The sequence below is a fragment of the Odontomachus brunneus genome, unplaced genomic scaffold (assembly GCF_010583005.1).
Source record: "Odontomachus brunneus isolate Ranch 3 - 2012 unplaced genomic scaffold, Obru_v1 Obru_scaffold_048, whole genome shotgun sequence".
Classification (NCBI taxonomy): domain Eukaryota; kingdom Metazoa; phylum Arthropoda; class Insecta; order Hymenoptera; family Formicidae; genus Odontomachus; species Odontomachus brunneus.
Genome location: NW_022639498.1, coordinates 245,061 through 268,810, shown reverse-complemented (window position 1 = coordinate 268,810; position 23,750 = coordinate 245,061). Strand labels below are relative to the sequence as shown.

The 23,750-nt window shown below is 36.8% G+C and overlaps 2 protein-coding genes across 2 annotated transcripts; one reads left to right on the top strand and one right to left on the bottom strand.

Moving 5' to 3' along the window:
• The first annotated feature begins 1,107 nt into the window (after positions 1 to 1,107).
• LOC116845017 (cuticle protein 64-like) lies at positions 1,108 to 6,598 on the top strand. Its single transcript, XM_032817249.1, has 3 exons — positions 1,108 to 1,264; positions 2,574 to 2,741; positions 6,175 to 6,598. Exons 1-3 carry the CDS (start codon positions 1,199 to 1,201, stop codon positions 6,436 to 6,438), a joined length of 498 nt encoding a protein of 165 aa, XP_032673140.1. The 5' UTR covers positions 1,108 to 1,198; the 3' UTR covers positions 6,439 to 6,598.
• An 11,653-nt stretch (positions 6,599 to 18,251) lies between these two features.
• On the bottom strand, positions 18,252 to 18,840 carry LOC116844984 (pupal cuticle protein C1B-like). The gene has a single exon (XM_032817192.1). The coding sequence runs from the start codon at positions 18,761 to 18,763 to the stop codon at positions 18,440 to 18,442; it is 324 nt and encodes a 107-aa protein (XP_032673083.1). The 5' UTR covers positions 18,764 to 18,840; the 3' UTR covers positions 18,252 to 18,439.
• Between the last annotated feature and the right edge of the window lie 4,910 nt (positions 18,841 to 23,750).

Below are 23,750 nucleotides of genomic sequence, written 5' to 3'. Positions count from 1 at the left end.
TAAAAAATAACTTTCCCAAATCTGAGTAACATTATAACAATAAAATAAAAAAAATTATTCTTAAAAAATAACTTTCCCAAATCTAAGTAATATTTTCATTAGTAACGATAATGCAATTACATCTTTTTTTTGGGGAGGGGGGATAATGGTGACAAATATAATTCTCCAAAATTTAAAAATAACAAAAATTAGTAATAATTTGTTACTTTTTTTTATTAACGATTAGGGTACCAAGTTACTATTAAAAAGTAATTTTGTCAAATCTATATATAAAATTATTACGAAAAAAATAATTACTCTTAAAAAGTAACGTTCTTAAATTAAAAAAAAAATTATATTATTATACAACGCGAAAAATGTGTATTTTTCGAAGGCAAAGGATACTTGACGAAAGAGAGCTGAGAGCTGAGAAAAAGCATAGATCTGTAACAGTACGATAAAAAGAAAACTAATGATCCATCAGATACATAATAATTCAAAGGCCAGTGCGTACAGGATCGGACAAATACGCCGGGTCGGATAGAAAATCATGTAAAAGAAACGTAGGTTCGCGTGTTCGATATCGCTTCTACACCACCGCGTGCCACATTCGATCGGTCGAGGTTCCTGTGTTGCTCTGTTCACGCTTCGCGGAGCACAGACAAGATCATAGACGCGCGAATAATTACTGAAAGCGATTGAGTGCCGCAGCGTCGTTGACGACGGCAAGGGACGAAGGAGACAAGAGGCAGTTCACAGTGAGGTGAGGCGCGACCCTCTCCTCCTCTCTCCTCTCCTCATCACTCCTTTCCTCCCTAGCCGCGTGTTCACGCGCGTGTTCGCTCAAGGTGGCCACGCGCTTTTTCTCACGATGGAATCGAACGTCCGACGCTTCTTTTTTCTTCCCCCGGCCAAAGTAATGGCTTCGTCCTTCGCGACCGCGCGAGTCATCCGCGCGGCTACGCCGCTAAGGATCTAGGATCTAGGTGAGCACGTAACGAGTCCCGACTGACCTACCCCACCCCACCCCACCCCACCCCACCTCATCCCACTCAACGGACTCGCCGCGGCGTTTACCTCTCTGCTCACCTACGAATTCGCCTCGGCCGCGTCGGTACAGGTAGAGAAAACTTTTTTCCCCGCGTATCTCCCCCTTGGTTCCGCGCGACACCGCGTAAAAACAATCCGTCGGGGATATATAAGTGATCTAGCGGGGTACATGAGACGTAGTCAGTCCGCAGTACCGACGAGATCGCAAGCACCCGCTAGCAACATGTTCAAGCTGGTGAGTAAAGTACTCTCTCGCGGTGGCACACACACACACACACACACACACACACACACACACACACACTCGCTAGGCAAGCGCCGGCGAAGCATTTCCCCGAGGATCGCGCGCAGATACCGGCGCGATTTTTCTCAAACAGCGCGTAAGTGGTCCAGAAAATATCCCGGGTACCTCGCCCGACGTTCTTTACGCGTCTTTTATACACTCTTCTTGAACTCTGGTTTTTTTTTGCTTATTCCGGCGGGAAAAGCGGTGTATGCGAGATCATCGGGTGTGAGTGTGTGTGTGTATGTACGTGCGTGCGTTTGTGTGGGAGGTTGTATGGGTGTGTGGCGCGAGATCTAACAATGTTCGTATTTTGAGAATGATATTTGACTCCTTATGACCTTCCTCTTATCGGGAGGGTAGACTTATCGTAGACTACGGAAAGGGAGGCAGAAAAAGAGGGTGATAAAGAGGGAGAAAGAGAGAGAGAGAGAGGAAAAAGAGACTCGCAATATCGTGAGAAATGCTACGGACGATCTACGGTAACATTTGCAGTGAACTTTACTTGCCGCCGCGGGCGCGATTTTATCGCGCCCGGAGAATACGCTCGCCGTTTCATTCATATCACATTATACGCGGCTGAAATCATCCTGGGATATATGCGTAAATAAAGCCGAAGGCTACGCGACTGTGCGAACCGTAAGGCTTACAAGTCTCGCTCTCCCCCTCCCCCCTGCCCCGCCCGCCCCTCGTTTACGACGATCTTGCATATAAATTTATATTAGCGCCGTAAGGGATCGTCGCGCGCGCGGCGCAACGTGTCTTTTATAGGGGTAGCGAAACGCGCACTCGCGCATTCGTAATTTATTTTCGTATATTTATATCTCGTGATGTTTATGCTTTCGTGATGTATACCTTCCTCATACCTTCTCACGCTCTTCATCATGTATGCTATACTTCCTGTCTGCTTTTTTTTGTCTGTGAGTTTCATGAGGAAAAAACCTGAAAGAAGAGCGTTATTAAATCCCTCGCTATACCAAAAAATTCGCGCACAACGCGAACGAGTCTTTTCTCCCTCCCCCGTATTCTCTCTCCCCCGTGCACGCGCGCACATATGCACACGTACGTACTCTAATTATATAGATATGATTCTGACTTTTTCCCTTTTGCGAATACTTCCCGTATTCGTACGCACACGGCACATCCGGACTGTACGCGAAATTTTGCACGCGAATCCCCCCGTGAATTATGAACCGTCCGAAATGGACTTAAGGGACATTTCTCACGCACACCTACAACCCGCACGTACACTTTACCGCAGATCGTCCTTCTCGCCATCGTCGCCTACGCGTCCGCCGGTCTCTACTCCGGATACGACGGAACTTACGGCTATGGTGGTTACGGCTACGGCAGCTACGGCTTGGGTCATGGGATCGCACCTGCGGTTCCATACGCTCCAATTGCAACCAGTTACGCCAATACGTACAAGGTAAGCTCTTAAACCGGACGTTACGACACACATGAAGGATTATCAGCGCGCGCGCCGTCTTCTGGACAATGGCTAACAGCTCAGAGTGTAACGCCATTTTCGGAAACGTTGCGTGGCGAGCGAAGTCGAACGGAGAATAATGTTCCAGTTAGGGCTCCTACAAGTATTCGAATATCTGAATTATTCTGATATCCGAGATCAGAAACCGATCCAAAAACTCAAAACTCGCTATTCGAGTTCAGCTCATTCGAGGAGAGATTCGAATCCAAGACCCAAAACTAAATTCGAATTAAATACTTAAAAAGAGACGAATCAATTTAAATTTCAAAATTAATAGATATCGGGCGAATAAATAAAAAGATGAATCGATTTAATAACAAGATTTTCCGAAATAATTATTCCTCAATTAAGTAAATAGGCATAATTGTCTCAGGTTGGATCGCCAAATTGTAGTTAAAAAGATATTGATTTATTGATTGATTGTCAAATTTCTAAGGGGTCCAGGTTACTGCGAACCATGAAGTAAGAGAGTAGGAGGTCGAATTCCGTGAAACAAAAGTGATGCTGATTTGTGTCCTCTAATTGAGAGGGAATCTGCTGAGAGGAATAACTTCTTATGGTTGGACGCCATTTGTAAAACAATAAGTTGGAGCGAGATAATATATATTTGTCTCACTCTTATTGCAGCAGTTCAGTTTTTTAGCTAAAGAGCTTCACTACTGAATAAGAGTGAGACAAGTATATTTTATCTCGCTCTAACTTATTGCTTTACAAACGGCGCCCAATCATAAGAAGTTATTTCTTTCAGCGGATTTTCTCTCAATTAGAGGACACGAATCAGAACGACTTTCTCTACTCACGCCCTATCAAGTTTGATCTCCTTATCTCTCTTACTTTATGCTGCAAACGCGTCTCTCTGTTAAGCTAGTTCTCTTGCGAATTTAAATCCTGATCCCGATTCGATGCTACAACTATTCGGGTATCTTAGAAAATCCAAATCCTCGGATAACCCGAATTTGAAGCGTCATGTTTATTTACTATTTGGATAATCAAGTATGCGGATATATTATCAGATCCGAAAATGCCCTCTACTTCTGGTTAGAATATTTTAGCTCGGGTATATCGTATCTCTATCTTTTCATATCATAACTGTTAGTTTTCAGAAAGATCAGCAACTCAGTCGCATTAAATGCAACAGTAATAGCGCATATATACATTCAACCCCTTATAGAAATATCATACTAAGAATCATTGATAATTACTTATTATCCAGTATTTTTAATACTGAAAATAAGTAATTATCAATGATTCTTAGTATGATATTTCTATAAGGGACGTGTATAGTTGTTTGCATAAAGTTTGCGACATTTTTTTACAAGTTTATAAACATGCGAGATTAATGAGACTGTGAAGTTCCGTGCATAAACTTATACATTGAGATGTTGTCAAATTTTCCACACTGCCAAATTTTTAAGTACAAGATATACAAAGGTAATTTATAAGCAGAAATGTAAATGTTATTGTATTGAGACTCGTAAAAAAAGTACACTGAGAGAAATTATCCGATAAAAAATTAACAAACTGATATTTCCGATCAAAATACCAATGAATTTTTATATCTGATCAGGATATCCGATTAAATTTAAAGAAATACTTCCGATCATAATGACATTTCATCGGATAAATCGATCAAAAAATTATAAACAAATATTTCTCATCGGATGTTTCCTGATCGGATCCAAAAATTCAACGGTACTTTGAATACACATATCGCAGACTTCATGTAAACAATTGTATTGATGCATAGTTCACAGATATGTGAACAGCGACTTTTTTAAAAACAGGCAAACTTTTTTTTTAACAGGCAAGGAATCACGTCTACGTTCCTTATTACAAAATTATAAACATTCAAACAGTTCTTCTGAAAAGTCTTGTTACTGGTATTTAACATACCTATGAACTAATGCTAACTTTGTAACAAGATAACTTTGTGATAAAGACCGCACATCTTTTTATCTGTTTTTAAAGAAAGTCATTTAAGGCTCCTAGGTGTACTTGCCGCGGCCATATTGTGTTGTGATGTCAGAGACGCGAAATGACTGCTAAAAATTCTTGCGTGTCATCTTTGGAAAAAAGTGTATTTGCATAAAAACTTATAAAATGTCTCGAAAGCTACTCTTTTCCATTAATATTCAACAAAGAATTGCAAAATTAACGTGACATAATCATGAGGAAAGATAGATTAAAGATGAAGGTTTGCATATGACGTTAATTTTATGGCTATTTATTAACTGTCAAAGAAAAAGAGCATTTTAAAAGTATGTTAAAATGATTTAAAGTGTTCCTTTTCATACAAGTATCTATTTATTTAAAAATCCTGAGTTTTAATTTTCCGAAATTTTAATATTCTATTTAACATTTACTTTGATATTCTGAAATCTATATTAACCTCTGTTGATTCTATTTGATCTACTAGCTTTAGCCGAGAGGTTCCCTTTAGAACCTGCAAGTAGTATTTTGTGTGCTTTTTACTATTTAGAGGTACTAAATAGGATTTAAATTTCCATGTGTATTACATATACACCGATCCTTTCGAATATACAGATGTTAAAAAATTTAGATCCAAAATAGGGCTAAGATTTCGGGATGACATTCAAGAATTTTGAGGCTGCGTTTTCTTATGTCATAAATCAAAAGAGCCACGACGAAGAGTTTTAAGGAAGATACACGCTAAAAATTCTTGCAAAATATGTAGAAATAAAAAGATGTATCCATAAAATGATGATCCATAAATTGATCGAGCGGATGTGTATATTATTCCGAACACTTTTTTTGTCCTAATAAATAATAAATAATTGTGCAAAAATACATGATAAAATCATAAGGGAATATATGTAATATATATAAAAATGTAGTTTGCGTGTTACGTTGATTCTACGGTTCTAATTTATTGTTAGAGCAAAAGAGGAAAGCATTTGGACTATTTTCTACCCAATCGATTCCAAGTTATATCTTTTCATTTCAACGTATTGATACGAATTTTTGTCGTGCATTTTCTCGCCTCTGATGTCACGAATTGAGAGTTTCGCGGTGGAGAATCAAGAGCCTTAACACATCTGCGAATTAACGTGTCGATACTACTGTTGCATTTAATACACCTAAGTTGCTGAATCTTCTCAAAAGCCATAGTCGTAATATAAAAACATATAGATATGATGCCAAAGCACTCTGACCGGAGATGGAAGGCATTATCGGAGCCGGTTGTAACAGTAGCAGTAGCTTTCGCTCGTTATTATTTCGGTGAAACGAAAGGTGTTCAGCCGCGTTAAAGGGAAACGTAATTATCGTGTGGATTTTAATTGGTTGATTCCCACATTAATCTCTTTAATAAAATTCTCCTTTAATCGTCAAAGCGAAATAATTATCTTCTCAGGTCGCGGTTGCCCCGACTGTCGCTAAGTACGTTGCACCTGCCTACACGAAGGTGGCGTATGCACCCGCCGTCACAAAGCTTGCTTACGCTGCACCTGCTGTCACTTACGCGGCGCCAGTGAGCTACGGTCACTACGGATACTCGGTTCCACCTTCTTACGGTCTTGGATACGGATACGGACATGGATACGGTCTTGGTTATGGCTATGGAATCGGCCACGGTGGCTACGGTGGCTACGGTGGATACGGCGGATACTATCATTAGGGTAGGACCACGGGACCTCTGGGAGCCCTCTGGGAGTGATCGCCTTCTTCGACGAGCTCGATCGTGACGGCTGCAACCGCACAGCCTGCGCTTACTGCCACGAACTCTCTGTCATCAGCTATGTACATGATGTTTATAATATAGACGTTCTCATCTTTTACATTGTTTTCGTTTTTTACGGTGTATGCCCGACTGTGGTGTCTTCAACCAGACAGTGCAAAACGTCCCAACATCATTCTGAATGTACTCAGGATGATTTCAAGACGTTCTGTGCTAACTGGGAAGTCTCTGTAAAGTCTCCTAAAGATATCAACGGAGGCTAGTGCTGTCAACATAACCTGAGTATTTATACACTTGGTTACTGAATGATATCTACAGGTATTACTCGTATTAGGGCACTCAAACTGGCGAGTGCTACTCCAGTATCCGAGTAAAAATATTTTTGATATACGGAGGAAAAAAGTTTGCTTGAATTAACGTAACAATTTGTTGAATTGACGATTAACTGTCTTCAACCAGACAGTGCAAAACATTCTAACATCATTCTGAATGTACTCAGGATGATCTCAAGACGTTCTGTGCTAACTGGGAAGTCTCTGTAAAGTCTCCTAAAGACATCAACGGAGGCTAGTGCTGTCAACATAACCTGAGTATTTATACACTTGGTTACTGAATGATATCTACAGGTATTACTCGTATTAGGGCACTCAAACTGGCGAGTGCTACTCCAGGATCCGAGTAAAAATATTTTTGATATACGGAGGAAAAAGTTTGCTTGAATTAACGTAACAATTTGTTGAATTGACGATTAACTGTCTTCAACCAGACAGTGCAAAACATCCTAACATCATTCTGAATGTACTCAGGATGATCTCAAGACGTTCTGTGTTAACTAGGAAGTCTCTGTAAAGTCTCCTAAAGACATCAACGGAGGCTAGTGCTGTCAACATAACCTGAGTATTTATACACTTGGTTACTGAATGATATCTACAGGTATTACTCGTATTAGGGCACTCAAACTGGCGAGTGCTACTCCAGGATCCGAGTAAAAATATTTTTGATATACGGAGGAAAAAAGTTTGCTTGAATTAATGTAACAATTTGTTGAATTGACGATTTACTGTCTTCAATCAGACAGTGCAAAACATCCTAACATCATTCTGAATGTACTCAGGATGATCTCAAGACGTTCTGTGCTAACTGGGGAGTCTCTGTAAAGTCCTAAAGACATCAACGCAGAGGCTAGTGTTGTCAACATAACCTGAATATTTATACACTTGCTTACTGAATGATATCTAGAGGTATTACTCGTATATTAGGACACTCAAACTGGCGAATGCTATTCCAATATCCGAGTAAAAGTATTTTTGATACACGGAGAAAAAAGTTTGGTTGAATGAACGTAATTTGTTGAATTAACGATAAACAAAGCAAACGAAAAAGCGTTTGCTTCGTTTATCGTCAATTTAACCAATTTTTTTCCTGTATAGAATCATATCGAAATTTCATGATTATCACGACGTGAGGTAATCGATGATGGAAACTTCACAATTATTTTAATTACATTTATAAAGTGAATATACATTTATAAAGATTGTTAAGATTTGTAAAGATCAGATATTACATTTAACATGACATATTGTTTGGAGCAGATTTTGTTGCTATTTTCGTATTTCTTTCGTATTTATATTTTATCATTCTATATGATAAATATGAATGCAATTTGATCAGTCATAAGGGACGTAACGTTGCTGAATTTCGTGATTTAATATATTTAAAATTGCTAATATACTTAAAATAAATTTAACATACATAAAGTTTACATGCACTAACCTATCGAGAATATGTTCCCGTAGAATAGAATATGTTCTAGAAGAATCATATGCTCCTCTTTTATCAATTTTGATCTTGTTATAAAATTATTGATCTTGTTAATTCACGGATAAAACATATTTGGGTCAATAATAAAGTCAATATAAAAGTTCAATAAAAAGTTAATATAAAGGATCAATAATAAAGTCAATAAAAAGTTTCGTTAGATATTTCATCTTTTACCTTGATATGTATTCTGATATGAAAACTAAATATCTTATTTTATCAGACATCTCGTGTTTTATCTTAATATATTCTGAAAAGCTAAATATTTCCTAATCTGCTCTTCGTTGATCTTATTGCAGTACTTTTACGCATTAAACGACTTGAAGAATAAATCAGAGGCAATGATAGTAAGAATAAATAACTGAATATTCGAGTAATTCAATCCGTCTAACTTGAGAAATATTCAGATACTTGAAGTGGGAATCGGGACGATTTGTTGACACCACTAATGGTGACGTCAACGTCCCAATCTTTCAAGATGCCTTTTAATCGTTTAAAAGAAAATCGGTCTCTGTCCCTCTTTTTCTTTCTCTCTTTCTCAAACAGTTTCACAGTACTCTCCTACATTTACACCGTCTGGTTAATTATACCGTGTGCTTTGGCGTGATGTGTCTACATCATGTTCGTATTGTTTGGTAACAAACGTTTCCCCGCGTTCTCGTATCGCGATGGATTTCCATTTTCGCGCTTGTTGCCTCTGCTTTGTTCTCGATTTCGACGAACCGTTGAGACGATCTCAAAGTGCGCGTATTGGCATTGATTCCAAGGGATTGCAGAGGTCTTACGCCCGTGGAGGTCCGCCACGTCTGACCGGAGACGCAGTAGTTAGAGAGGCTTATATATATACACACAGTCAGTCTTAGACCATCATCCATCCATCCATCCGTCGACCCGTCCATCCGAGCGGAGCTTAAAAGGTTGCGTAAGACAAGGGGGAGGTGCGCGAAGGTGTAGAATAGCGTGTGCACAAGTACAAAGAAGAAGTGAGGCTTAAGAGTAGATCAAGGCTAAGGCGAGGCGGGCACCCGCAAACTTTGTTTATCCCGATCGAGTCCATCGGTCTTCGTAATCCTTTTACTTCGACGCGTAACTTTAATTTCGATTTTATGTAATAATGCGAGCGCGCTTTATATAATGCGCGTCCGCTTTATATAATATGAACGCGACTTTACGTTACTTACTTTATCCTCTCGACACTTGATCGCGCGTTTTGATAAGTACCGATAATATTTAAATATTCCAAGGCGAGGCAAGATGTAGAAGAAGTTTTACAGGTTCCCCTTTTTCTCCATATATCGACTACACAGAGAAAAAATACCTAAGAATAAAAAAGATATTTATTCGGTGGATATTAATTAGCATTGAAGTCGGATAAGTTAATACATTTTTTCAACTATAAGTTTGAAATTCAAGACTTATAAAATTAAATTAGTAAAGTTAAAATTTACATGAATAAAACTTAATTTAATTAAAAATTAAGTTAAAATTCAAAGTTAATTGTGCAAAGCAATATATATGTTTTGCATAAATAATTTTTCAAATATAGGTTGAATTTATGTAAAATAATTAAAAGGTAATTTTTTGTAAGAAAATACTGACTACGTTTTGTGTATGTGTGTACGCACTCAGGATCATACACAAGAAAAAAAACACTGTTGTTCAACGAAAAGATTTTTTCTAGCGATATTTTTTATTTTTCTTATTTTTCATTGTAAACTTTCATTTATTTTTTATAGTAACTTTTGATATTTTGGTGAATTATTTTAATTTATATGAGAAAAGTTAATAAATTAAAATTAATAAATTAAAGTTAATGCATTTTAAAATAACTAAGCTAAAAAGTTGATTTATTTAAAATTAACTAAATTAAGTTAAAAGTTATAACATTTTCAACTTAACTTTTAATAAATTAGCTAATTATAAGAATTATAATTATATGTATAAGAAAGAATACAGTCGCTCAAAGAAACGAAACGAAAGAAAGAAAAGAAAGAAATAAAATAATTTCTTCTAGCAATGTTTTTCATTTTTCTTATTTTTTATTGTAAGCTTTTGATATTTTGATGAATTATTTTAACTTATATGAGAAAATAAATTAAAGTTAATGCGTTTTACAATAACTAGTTTACAATTAAAAAATTGATTTATTTAAAATTAACTACATTAAGTTAAAAGTTATGAACTTTTCAATAATTTTTAACCAATTAACTATTCAGATAACACAGAGAATTCGAAAAGAATTCAGTTGTATGTCACCAATTCTGACTTTTTGGATGCAAAAATAATTCTTTCCACTGAACTGAAGAATTCTTTTTGCATTTGAAAACAAATTTAGAATTAATGACATATAACTGAATTCCTTTTGAATTCTCTGTGTTATCTGGGTAATTATTATCCAAATCTGAATAATAAACTATAATTTACTTATACTAATATATATATAATATATTTTTTTACTCTAAGAAAATATTTTTTTCAAATTAGAAAATATACATTTCTTAAAGCCATAAACTTTTTATGAAAGCAATTGTTTATTCTATTTAAATAAAACAATTTTTTTCAAGTAAATATGTTATTAGCGCTTATCGATGAATGTTTTCATTGTTTAGGTATTGCTATTTAAATAAAACAATTTTTTTTTTAATAAATATGTTATTAGCACCCGAATATATATAAAATATTTTCATTGTTTAGATATTTGTTCCTTCAGTGAAACGGATAGTTTTCCGAATATGTAATTATTATAAATAATTTATTTGGAGATAAGCCGGACGCTCGCAATTGTGAGATAACGCTCGATGTTTTTTGACAAACGAAATCATTGACTTCAGTGTATCACGCAATAAAATCATTCTCCTGAATAAAAATAAGGCTATGTGATCAAAATGATATATGTGACAAGCTGCCCGCGCAAACTGTTTACAAAGCGATTCGACTGCTTTAAAGTCAACATCTCTGTCCAAGGTAGATCGATAAAGGAGACTCGGCGAATTATGCGTTCTCGTTTCACGCGAATTTCATTTGCATGGCGATGTCTCGACGAATACAGGATGTCTCGGAATTACCGAATGTTCTTTCAGTTGCGACTTCCTCATTCAACTCGGAGAGTTGATTTCTTTTTCTCTTAATATTACGACTCTTCAGAAACAAGCCAGATTATTACATCAGAACGAAGTCGTCAAATTGAAGAATTCGATATTGTTGCTCATCTGTTCAGGAGTTTATTCAAAGAAAAAAAATCAAAGATTCTTCACTTATAAAAAATTAAATTATTAATAGAAACTGCCGATGTCCGACATTTTCGTCGAGGATCAAATTAACTCAATATTGTCGTCCATCTGTTCTGAAGTTTACTCAAAGAAGAAAACACTCTTTATCCTTGTTCTCGAATTACTTGCAAAATCTATCGATGTTTAAACATTTTCGTCAAGGATCAAATCAATTCAACATCGTCCTCTGTTCTGAAGTTTACTCAGAGAAGACACGTCTTTTTTCTACGTTCTGTAATTATAAAAAATTTATTGTTTAGACATTTTGGTTAAAAATCAAATTGATTCAAAATTGTCATTTATTCTGAAGTTTACTCTAAGAAGAAAATATTCTTTTTCTTCGTTCTTGAGTTATTTGTAAAATTTCTATCGATACCTATATATATATATAGGCAAATAAATAAATAAATATTAAATTCATATAATCTTTGACGAAAATGTCTAAATGTCTACAATTTTTATAATTAAAGAGTATAGACAAATGATTTTTTTTCCTTTGAATAAACTTCGGAACAAATAAACGACATTGAACCGATTTAATCCTTGAGGAAAAAAATATATATATTATATTAAAAATAATATTTTTTTTTTCGTCAAGGATTAAATCAGTTCAATGTTGTCTATTTATTTTAAAGCTTATTCAAAGAAAAAAAAATATTACTTATCTATACTTTCTAATTATAAGAATTATAGACACCTAGACATTTTTGACATCAGATAAATTCAATATTTATTTATTTATTTTTTATTTAACTATTTATTTATTTGTTTATCATAATTATTATCATATTGTTGTCTATATGTTCTGAAGTTTACTCGAAGAAGAGAACCGCCCGTTGAATTACAGCTTACAAAAGCTGTCAATAGCTGAGCATTTTCGTCAAGGAGCAACTCGAGGCGGTGCCAACCGAGGTACTTTGAGTCTAAGGGATATCCGGCGGCTTTGGGACAGCCTGTACATCAAGACGATGAACAGGGAATCGTCGTTACCCGCGTTTCTCGTTTATTCTTCGTCATGCCCGTCATCGCGCAGTGGTGAAATTTGTGAAATATTACGACGGCAAGGGCCTGGGCCGCGGACAGTCGCTCATTCATTTATTTACTTTCTCACTTATCGTTGCACGCGATCGTGCTCCAGATTTATTGGAGCAGGGTCGTCGCCACTCCGACTCCACCCAGACCGTTCTCGACGAGACGAGTCGGGACGAGGGGCCGCCAGGCGAGGCGAAATGCGAGCGCGACGACGTCCTCGAGGTGAAACGCGCCGGAAAACGAAAATGGATTTCCTCGTCGCGACCGTGGAAAAGCGAACGTGCGCGCAATCGCGCGGCCGCGCTCCATTTTCGGAGCAGATGGTGATAAAGTCGGTCGGAAGTCGCAGCAGAAGACTTCCTCGCTCCCGTCGCGAGCCGTCCTAATTGAAAGTCTACCTCTCGAGCCGCGCCTCTCGATTTCACGAGACGTCTACGCTGATAGATAATTAGAGAAAGATAGTCCGCAATTAATCGCGAGGATATGGAAAACACCTCTCTCCATATCGCGGGCTTTACGCATCGCGATAACAGTAAATGAATAGGTAATTGAAAGATCGCAATCTACTGTTTAGATGTATTAATCCATTTGTTAGGCATGTTGGGAGGCAGAAATTTATCGCGAGGATCCCGCCGCTGGTACATTGTACACGTCCGAGTAATCTCGCGGATCAATCGCACGGCCTCGATGCACCGCAATCAACGTCTCGTTTATTTCACGCCGTAAAGTGAATATAAACGCAATAAACGTAGCATCATCACGCACCGGAGCAGCGGCTTGTACCGATTCTATTGCGTGTGCGTGATATAGATACGTCCTGTCGATTATCGAATGCTGTCCAGAGCGTATTTAGCGATGTAGCCCGTAATAAGAGCGCGCACGCGCGTTGTTTCGCAATATCAAATCCGTCGGGCACGGGCTTTATTTCGGGGCCGCGCGGACTCACTTTGAGCGACGTCTCCGCGATGAGCGATGGGCGTTGTTGCGTATAGAAAAGAGTTATGTGACTCGTTCGGGAAGGTCACGCGACTTTCTACGGTGTGTGCGCGCGTGTGCGTGTGTTCGTCGCGCGACTTCATCGCGGCACGCCGCCGACCTCGACACTCGATACCTATTATTATTATTTAGTATGCTATAATACTGTTATTATTATTATATAGGATCGCGACTAATTAATTGCTTTCTTAATTATTCCGTCATTGGAAAGATGGAATCTAAGTGGATTCCCTTCTTTTTTTTTTTTAGTTGAATTTTTATAACTTCTTATACCTTATAATCTCTCACGATTCTGTGGAATATTGAGATTTAATAACAGCTAACAGAAGAAAGATTCTGAAGATATTACAGAGATTTAAAGAGAACGAAATGGAATGCGCGGATCTCTCAGGCTTTCCGAGTTAATTGTCGTGTTTAGTTAATTGACGATTAATATGAGTTGAAATAGAAAATAATATGAATTGGATACCCGTTCAAGGAGACAGGCTGATTTTACAAGCGATTTAGTTAACAATTGATCTCAACGAATTTAATTAAAGACCGTTTAATTGGACATGAGTCCAGGGAATCAAAGATCGTCCGATTAATGAAACTTAGCAAATTTAATTAAAGCCTGTTTAATTGACAACTGATATAAATAACTCGAGTTGATTAAAGAAACAGCAATTACGTCGAAGATTGTGTGGTGACGATTGATTTGACCAGTGCTCCCAACATGAATCAGAATTGCAAGTCATCAATTATTTTTTAATTAATTATGTGCTTAATTGACGATTAATATAAGTCAATTCAACTGAAGACCGCTCAATTGATAATTGATTTCAACAAATTCGAAAGTCGTTTGATTGACGGGTGGTTTCAACGAATTCAATTAAAGACCGTTCAATTGACGATTGATATGAGCGAAGGACATCAAAGATCATTCAGTTAATAACTGAATTCAATTAAGCGAATTTAATTAAAGCATAATTGACGATTCAAATTGTATGAAATTCAAGTTGTATAGAGGTTCTTTAGGCCTATAAACAGAAGTCTCAAGTCACTTTCACATACACTGCTTAAGAAGAGAGTCCCCCTTTATTTTCTCGTCCCAATTTCTTTCTTGGCATAACGACGCCTGAAAAAGAGTGGTTGTAATATGGAACAAGGTGTTCCACCCATCGCTATTTTCCAAACAAACCAACGAATTTCACAGTAGAAAAAATATTTCCAAATATTTAAATCTGCGATTTTGAAGTTAAATCAAAATCTTACAGCGATTGTTTCACTCTATTGGAGTGAATGTTTCACTTTGATTCACTAAAACATTCTTTAAGACGTAAAATAAACATTCTTTTTTATTGTATTGTTTCTTAAGGCGTTGATTATGATTTTATCGGAAACCTTCTCGATTATATCCCACTTAATCTATTTCATTAAAATATTGTATTTGAAAACATGCTTATTAACCTAACCTAACCGGATCCTAACCGGAATCGAACTCGAGATTTCTGGTTTTAAACCAAATCTGCTACATTTTATACAACGTCATCTCGTTTTAATTAGTAAATATGTTTCGTATTTTCTATATATAGTCTTGAACTCTACAGAACTTAATTATATTTTGTAATATAATTATTTTGTAATATAATTATTTATATTTCGTAATAAAAATATAATATTGCAAGATTTTTTTATATATACAACTGTGACTTATTATTGTATTTTTAGTATACCTATTATCCTTAATACGAATATATTATATTCTTAACGTCATGTATTTTTGTTGATCTATATTCCTTGTATTTAATTTTATCACACAGAAAAAAATATTTTTGTTTGAAGAATATCTTTAATGTTGGCATTTTAAAAGTAATATTAATGTTAAAATGAGATTATATGGCGTTGAGCGACGATAAATTAGTCTCATTATTTTCTCAAATTATTTTCTCATAGAATATTATAATATTAATATTTTTGGTTATATATTATTAGTCTTCAATATCAAGACGAATATAGTCAAATTAACACAATCATTTTTTCATATATAATCAACAATATTGATATTCTTTCTCACATGTAAGAAAATGATTATGTTAATTTGATTATATTCGTCATGGTTTAAGATTAATTTATCTTTGTCCAACGCCATATAATCTTGTTTCAAAAATATCAATAATAAAGACATTCTCTAAACAAGAATATTCTTTTTTTCTGTATACGATATTTGATTTAGTTGGTTTTATATTGCGATAAGCTTAAGCAGCCGCAACTAGATTTTAAGTATCCGCTTGGCGAGGAAATTCGCTCGACTAGAGCAGGCAGCGGCGACGAGAGGGTAATGATGGAGGCACTTCCGGAATTAACATGAAGTGAATGTGTTTTATTTTGCGCGAGTGACATCGAGCGGTACTCCAGTATTAAGATACCTCTTGTGATATTCCAGTTTTCACTGAAATAAAGCTTATAATATCATCCCGTACATTAATAAAGTACACTTTTAAAATGTTGTTATATAATAATACTTAAAAGAGAGAAATGGAGTGTCTCTTTTAAAGAGAGTACTTTTATTTAAATATACGTTTTCTAAAATGTAATAAATTATACTGACAAGGAAACTGTCACAACTGTCCGACGCAGACTAGCGACTTTTCTCCTGAAAATATATTATTAAATACAAAAAATTAAGAGACATATATATTTTATTCGTTTAGGGGATGCTACAAACCCTCCAAGTTATCCGGCGGATATGGTTTTAAGTGAGTAGTATTTAAGTGGTATTTAAATATTGTGTGTGAGAATAAAACCATGAGATTTATAAAGAAATGTCTCAAATGAGAGTTTTATGATAATTAATGCACTTTATAACTATATATTCAGATTTTGCAATAATTTAATTATTTCTGCAAAATATTCCCAATCTATTATTTACGCAAACTTCAAAGTTTTTGTTAAGACAATATTTAAAGAGTATTTGTTGCCGCATTCACTTATATGTAATAATGTTAGTTTTCGAAAGTGCATGTTTGGAAAGTAAACTGTAGATGTGCGCCGCGTTTCGAATATGTATAGTACTTAGCAATAATTAATTCTACGTTATATCCTATATGCTATACTACATGATATCCTTTACATGCTCACGTATATTTATCCCCTGATAATTATTAAACATTGATTAGCTAAATTATGACAATATTTGTCATAATTTACAAGTTACATGATTGTGTAAATATCAAGGCAATAATAAAAATAATGCCGTTCGTAGTCGCAAGAATGAATGTTTCACTCAAGATTAGAATGGATTCTGACTCCATATGAGCGAATGTTTCAATCGACTGGAGTGAATTCCTCTGACGGTGGAATATATCAGATGCATCAATGCATTCAATTTCGAGTGAAAATATTCACTCAATCGATTCAGAGCGGAGAATTCATTCTATAGGAGTGAAAAATAATTCGAGTGACTCGGCTGTCATTCTAGTTTTCGAGTGAAAGACTTCTTTTACTCCAAGAAATTGAGAGAGTAGCTATTGCGAAGTAAACCGCGCATAAGCAAGATATAAGCTTAGTGCGTACTTGGAGTGTAGCTATCTACAATTATCTACAGATATCTACAGCGGTATTTACAGCTTATTTTTCAAACATACAATTTCGAAAACTAACATTGTCACATATGGATAAATACAGCATCAAGTGATCTTTAATTATTGTTTTAATAAAAATTTTATAATTTGTGTAAATAATGAGGTGAGGGTATCCTGTAAGGAATGAAATTATTGCGAAATCTACAATAAAGCAATAAAGTTATAAAGTGGATTAATTGTCATAAAACTTTTATTTAAAACATTTTTTTATATATTTTATGGTTTCAGATAATACTTACTTATAAAAATAAAATACTTAAAAGATAAAAAATATATTAAAAAATATATGCTTCTTAATCATATTTCAAGGAGAAGCAAATCGGCGTCGGATAGTGTGAGAAAAATGACATAACGAAGATACAACGGTTATAGTAAGGTTTTTATATATTTCAGTAAGATTACAGTAAAGCTTTCATCGCATTTCCTTACTTGTAACATATATTATCAGAGTCACGATATAAAGTATCGAATTCACTCCACAATACGGAGTGAAAGAATTCACTCCACGATACAGAATGAAAGAATTCACTCTATGAGATTGAGAAGTCATTCCACAACTTGAGTGACTCGGCTGCCATTCCACTTATCGAGTGAGATTTCACGCCAAGAAATCTAGAGAGTACGACATCAATCTGTCATGCCTAAAAACGCAATGGAAGTAGAGACCATTCAAGAAAATGAAATGCCTAAAATACATCGCAGCTTTTGTCACGAGACATTTCGATTGAGCGTCACAGAATCGCGCCATCGAACCGTCACGGGCCGGTGAAATAACGAAAAGTAAAGCCCGGGCCGGGGGAGACCACCTCACTTATGTATGAGCGCGTTCGGCTTTGCACGTAATTCGTGCATTTCAGCGTAGGTCGGCATTAAAATTCCCTTTGAAGCCCAAGTACAGGTAAGAGGATTATTTCTCGCTCATGTATCTCGTTACGAGCGCGTCAACGAGCGCTGGCGCGGCGATGAATTAATGGCGTAACAGGCAGAGACATGGTTGAATAAACAGAAGCGATTGTATGCGATCACCAAGTAACGGATTTATTATTATCTCTCTCCCTCCGTCTCTCTCTCTCTCTCAGCATAAATGTCCGAAAGTGACAATTTCTCGTTCAAAAAAATATCCGGGATGATCCCTCGGGATCCCCCGTCCGTCGGCGACGTCCGCTCCCTCTCGAGCAGAAAATCGGCCTCCCTGTCGATCCCTCAGTGGATGTAGCTGACGGCAGGTGCGGCGTAGGCTACGTGCGCGGTGTGCGCGGCATAGGCGAGCGGCGCGGTGTGCGCGGCGTAGGCGAGCGGCGCTGCGTGTGCGGCGTAGGCGACGGCCGGCGCTGCGTGTGCGGCGTAGGCGACGGCCGGCGTCGCGTGTGCGGCGTAGGCGATCGGCGCGGGATGCGCCGCGTAGGCCAGGGCGGGCGCGGCCGCGACCACCGGTGCAGCTGCGACCGCGGGCGCGGACAGCAGGCCGGGGGCGGGCGCCGCCGCGGCGCAGGCGAGCAGGGCGAGAAGAACGGCGAACTTGAACATGACGGCGTGTGTGCGAGAAGGCGCGTGTTTCGTGCGAGTGGCGGTTCGCGGTCTCTGACGACTGATACCGAAACCCGTGGCCCGGCACTTTTTTATAAGGCCAGAACCCCTCTTTTTGCGTGAAACTGGTTCTCTATCCTGCTCGTCGCTCGCCTACTTCGCGATCCAGATGCGGCGCGAAGCCGCCGGCAACCCGGCGCTACACACGCCCGTGGGCCAAGGTCTTCCGGATCCGCCGTGAATTTCGCCGATCCGCAGAGAAAGAGAGAGAGAGAGAGAGAGAAAGAGGAGGAGGGAGGGAGGAGAGACTCGGTGCGGACCGCTTTCGGTGGATAGAGCGGGGAGAGCGCGGCTTTCGGCCGCGAGTCGATTGTGTTACCGCACGTATGATGATTGATAGATCCGCTATTACCGTATCAAATGTATAATTTTCGGTTATTAATCGTTGGCTTTTTAAAACAGTATCGTGGTCGAACGCGGCATGCACTCACCCACGGCGTTCTCTTTGCCGGGATAATTCCTACACCGTGCGAAATTAATTATAACCGCGGCCTATATATAATTACGCGGTATCCGGTTATGAAAATTTTCGAAGCTTGATTTCGACCGCGGAATTATAAATTCATCGATTTAATAATAAATTAAATAAATATATAAATCTCTCTCTCTCTCTCTCTCTCTCTCTCTCTCTCTCTCTCTCTCTGTACAATACCTTCCCCATTCTCTCTACGTAGATTGACCGATGCATTATGAATTTCGATCGAACGCATTATGGGTGCGCGATCGTGCAACTTTAATCAATCGGAACGACATTCGTTGTAATTCGATAACCGATGCTGACAGTGCGCTAGCTTTGCTAGGCGGGCTTTGCCGTGCGAGGATGCTGCTTGCGTAAAGACGCCTGATATCTTATGCGGTGCGCACACGTATTGCGTAGAGAGAGAGAGAGAGAGAGAGAGGGAGAGAGGGAGAGAAAGAGATAGAGACGGTCGATAGACTGGCTTCTAAGCCGACTGTCGCAGTAGCGCATGGCTCTTGTTGGCATCGGCTGCGATTTTCGTCAGCGCGAGTTGTCACGCATTGTCATTGTCGATGCGTGGTTACGCAAGACTTGTGACGACCTGCGTAACACATGGGGCATAGAGAGAGAGAGAGAGAGAGAGAGAGAGAGAGAGAGAGAGAGAGAGAGAGAAAGAGAAAAGGACACGCGCGCCTCGTACACGCCGCATGCACGTTGTACCTGTTGTGTTGTTCGCCGTATGCGAAGTACGTCGCGCGAAATTGAGTAAGTCGAGCATGTACTTTCGCGACTCGTGTCACAATGCCCCCCTCCCTCTCCCTTCGCTCCTTACTTCTCTCGTGAAGCCGCTTGTTCCATCGGCTTCGGTCGGCGCAATGTACACGTAGGCGTAACAGCCGCTTCTGATCCGCGTTATCCGACTGTGTTAATAATTTATCGCGCTGTAAAATGACGTGTTATAATAACACGTTAACACGTCTGCACTTTCACACACTCTCTCGCTCTTATTCTCAAGTCCTTTTTACCGATAAAAGCGTCTCTAAAAGTGGCGTATCAGCCAATTAGGAGGTTTGTAAGTCACTTTTAGAGACATTTTTAATCGATAAAAGAGAGTTCAGGATAAGCCCTATTGTACTGGCAGTTTAAATTAATGCGCGTATGTGTGTTAGATTAACTTTCTCCAAACTCCAAGACTCTTAATCTTAACCTAGGTTAAAACTGGCAGAGTTACTAATTGATATTGGATATTGGAGAATTTATTATTGGAGAAGAGAAAAAAGAGAAGGAAATTTCAGAAATTTTAGTTGGTCAAGTAACCGCTGGTTAAGATTCATCGAAGTTTGGGGAAAGTTAATCTTAGAAAAAATATTCTAACTTCTAACATCGTCTCTTAATCCTCCGGTAGGCGTTAGTATGTTTCTTCTGTACTGCAAAATGAAGTGTGTGTAGTAACACGTATTTACTTTCAACAGGCATGCGTGTTCTAACCTTATATATCGTTTTTTAAAGGAACATTAAATATCGTCCTTTTAACATTAACTTTTCAGTAGGTGCATGCAGTTTTGTTTTCACTTTAGTCGTGGTTTACCACGATGTGCAACAGATATTACATCTATAAAAGCAGACCAATGTTGTTTATATATTAATCAGACATATCTCTTTTCTGTACATAGTTTACTGTTTATATCATATATATTTACGAGAAAAATCAGTACATTTTGATATTAAAAATTTTTGAATTAATAATTTATAATATAATATATAAATATATATAAATATAAATATATATTTTTGAATTAATAATTTATAATATTGTATATTAATTTTTGAATTAATATACAATTGTTTTGAAAATTGGATACAATAAATCTCACGTGTGGGAAACATAGTTTGCAATGGTAAACCACGATTTAAAAAAAGTAAATATGTGTTATTACAACACAACTTCATTTTGCAATACAGGAGGAACGTACTAACGTAGGAATTTGGGGAAAATTCTTTTAGAACGAGGAGGAAAATTCGGTTAATTGATAGTAATTGTAGTAAATAGTCTTAACACGCAGTGCAATTAGGTTAGTATACGCCTTTATTTCTGAACATAAAGCTATCGCAATGATAAATTATTGATTTCACATATTGTTCCCGCTTATATGAATAATCAATGAATAATAAATCAGTAATGCATATCCTTTCAATTTCTCGGACTATTGTTGTTCTCAAAACGATTGAAAATTCATTTTTGATGAGGATATTGTCGCTCAGAGTGACGAAAATGAATATTTAATTCAAACTTAAAGAGAATTCTTGATACATATGAATATTTCAATAATCTCTAAATTTCGTGGAGTGAAATTTTACTCGAAAAACAAAGTGGTCGAATTTGAGTGATTTTCCACTCATAAAAGTCCTCACTCTTTTTTACAATGAAAAAATCATTACAATTGTCAATCATTCATTAAAAAGTATTTCCTGAAAAACGAGGCTTTTTAGAAAAACTGCATTTTCAGAAAGTTCCCCGGGATTTGGACAATTTTAAGTTTCACACCCGATTTCAGCATACCCAAAAATATAAAGATAGTTCGATTTCATAAATTTGTCTTACGAAAAAATTTTGATAGCATTATTCTTTACTTTATAGGAATGAAAAGTCACGCGAATAACTCGGCTGTTATCCCCGCTTTTCAAGTGGAATTTTGTTCAAAGAAATTCAGAGAGTAGCTACTGCGGAGTACCGCGCATAAGCGGAATAAACTTGCTGCGTACTTGGCGCACATAGCGCGGTATCTACAGCTTATTCTCCAAACATGTAATTTCGGAAACTAACATTATTATATATGTATAAATTCAATGTTAGCATATCAAATGACTTTTAATTATTGCCCTAACAAAAACTTTAAAATTTGTGCAAATAATGGGATGGAGGTATATCCTGTAAAAAAAGATTAAATCAAGATCTGAATATAAAGTTATAAAGTACATTAATTACTATAAAACATTTAAAACACTTTTTATATATTTTATGGTTTCAAACAATGCTCACTTAAAACTATATCTGCTAAGTAACTTTTAAGAGTTGTTTCACCTCCCAAAACCTCGATTGGGCAGAAGAATACGTGCCTCTTAATGTTGAGATTAAAAAACCTTAACATTAAATATTAGAGAATAGAAAATATTAGAATATCTCGAAAACAATTACACTGTCTGTTAAGACTATTCTACCTTCCTCTTTTCTCCTCTCTCCCAGTTGGTATGTGCGAATTAAAAAGTTTCCAAAAGTTGTATTTTTGTAGAGAAAAAACAAAGAGAAAAAAACATCAAATTTTTCTTGCGAATTTTTTTGAGCGATTGTGGAGATCAACGGGAACATCTAAGAAATTTTTGAACTAATCATTTTCGATCATACGAGTAGGTAAGACCAGCTCTAATTGTCTCAAGGGATAAATCGACTATATACTTTATTTTTGTGTTTTTCGTGAGAGGAACAATGGGAACGAAATCGTAACATGTTTCTTTTAAGATATGGGTTGATTTTTTTAGTTTTATTTGAAATTTGAATAATTTTGCAATTAAAAGGTAGAAGAAACTGGTTAGAAACTGCCGAATACGTTTTCGAGTGTATCGACATTCCGTGCCGATATTCTCCATCATGAGTGAATAAACTTAAGTAGAGTATTATTAATTAGGATGAAATTTCTTGCAAGTGTATGATATATTTCGGATGATAAAAGTAATTTTCGTTCATAAAACGATTGAAATCGAGTATATAGACGGATGAAGTAAAGTTGGTAAAATACGCTATGTAAATAAAAATAAAAATTACTATATTCTAGCTATAGGAAATATGTCTTTATACTTTTTAAAGAACTATACGAGTATTCTCTTTCCACTGTCCATAGGCATTCCATCCTTCTGACTTGATTCCTGTTCGAAGAAATTAAATGAAATGCCCAATAGAAGTCAAACTAGATAAAAATCGAATGCCTGCAATAATAAAACATTCTTTCCTGGTCAAGTCTTTTTCTTCAGAAGCAAAATAGCAAAACACACTTTACTTATTACAAAATCGTTCTAAGTGACAAAATAATTTTCAATGTACAAGGCCGTATATATTTCACACACATATATGCTCTTATTATATATCTTATATATTTTACATATGATCTTACCTCAGATTGCTACTCAACTTGATCCAGCACCAGGATAAGATAGCCGCATGTCAGCATGCTCCTATTTCAGTTATTACAGAACAACCTATATACGCGAACAGGATATTAGAATTATTTTTTTCATAAAAATTCTCTTCAATTTTATTATGTTATTAGTGGCGCAGAAATAGACTGTCAGTAGAGCTTATCTTGCCTAAAAGAAATTTAAAAACGTAGAAAATATTTTAATAGGATACTACAGTTCCTAAGATATAAATAGCTCATATGAAAAGAAAGAATAGCACAAATTACAGCACAATGT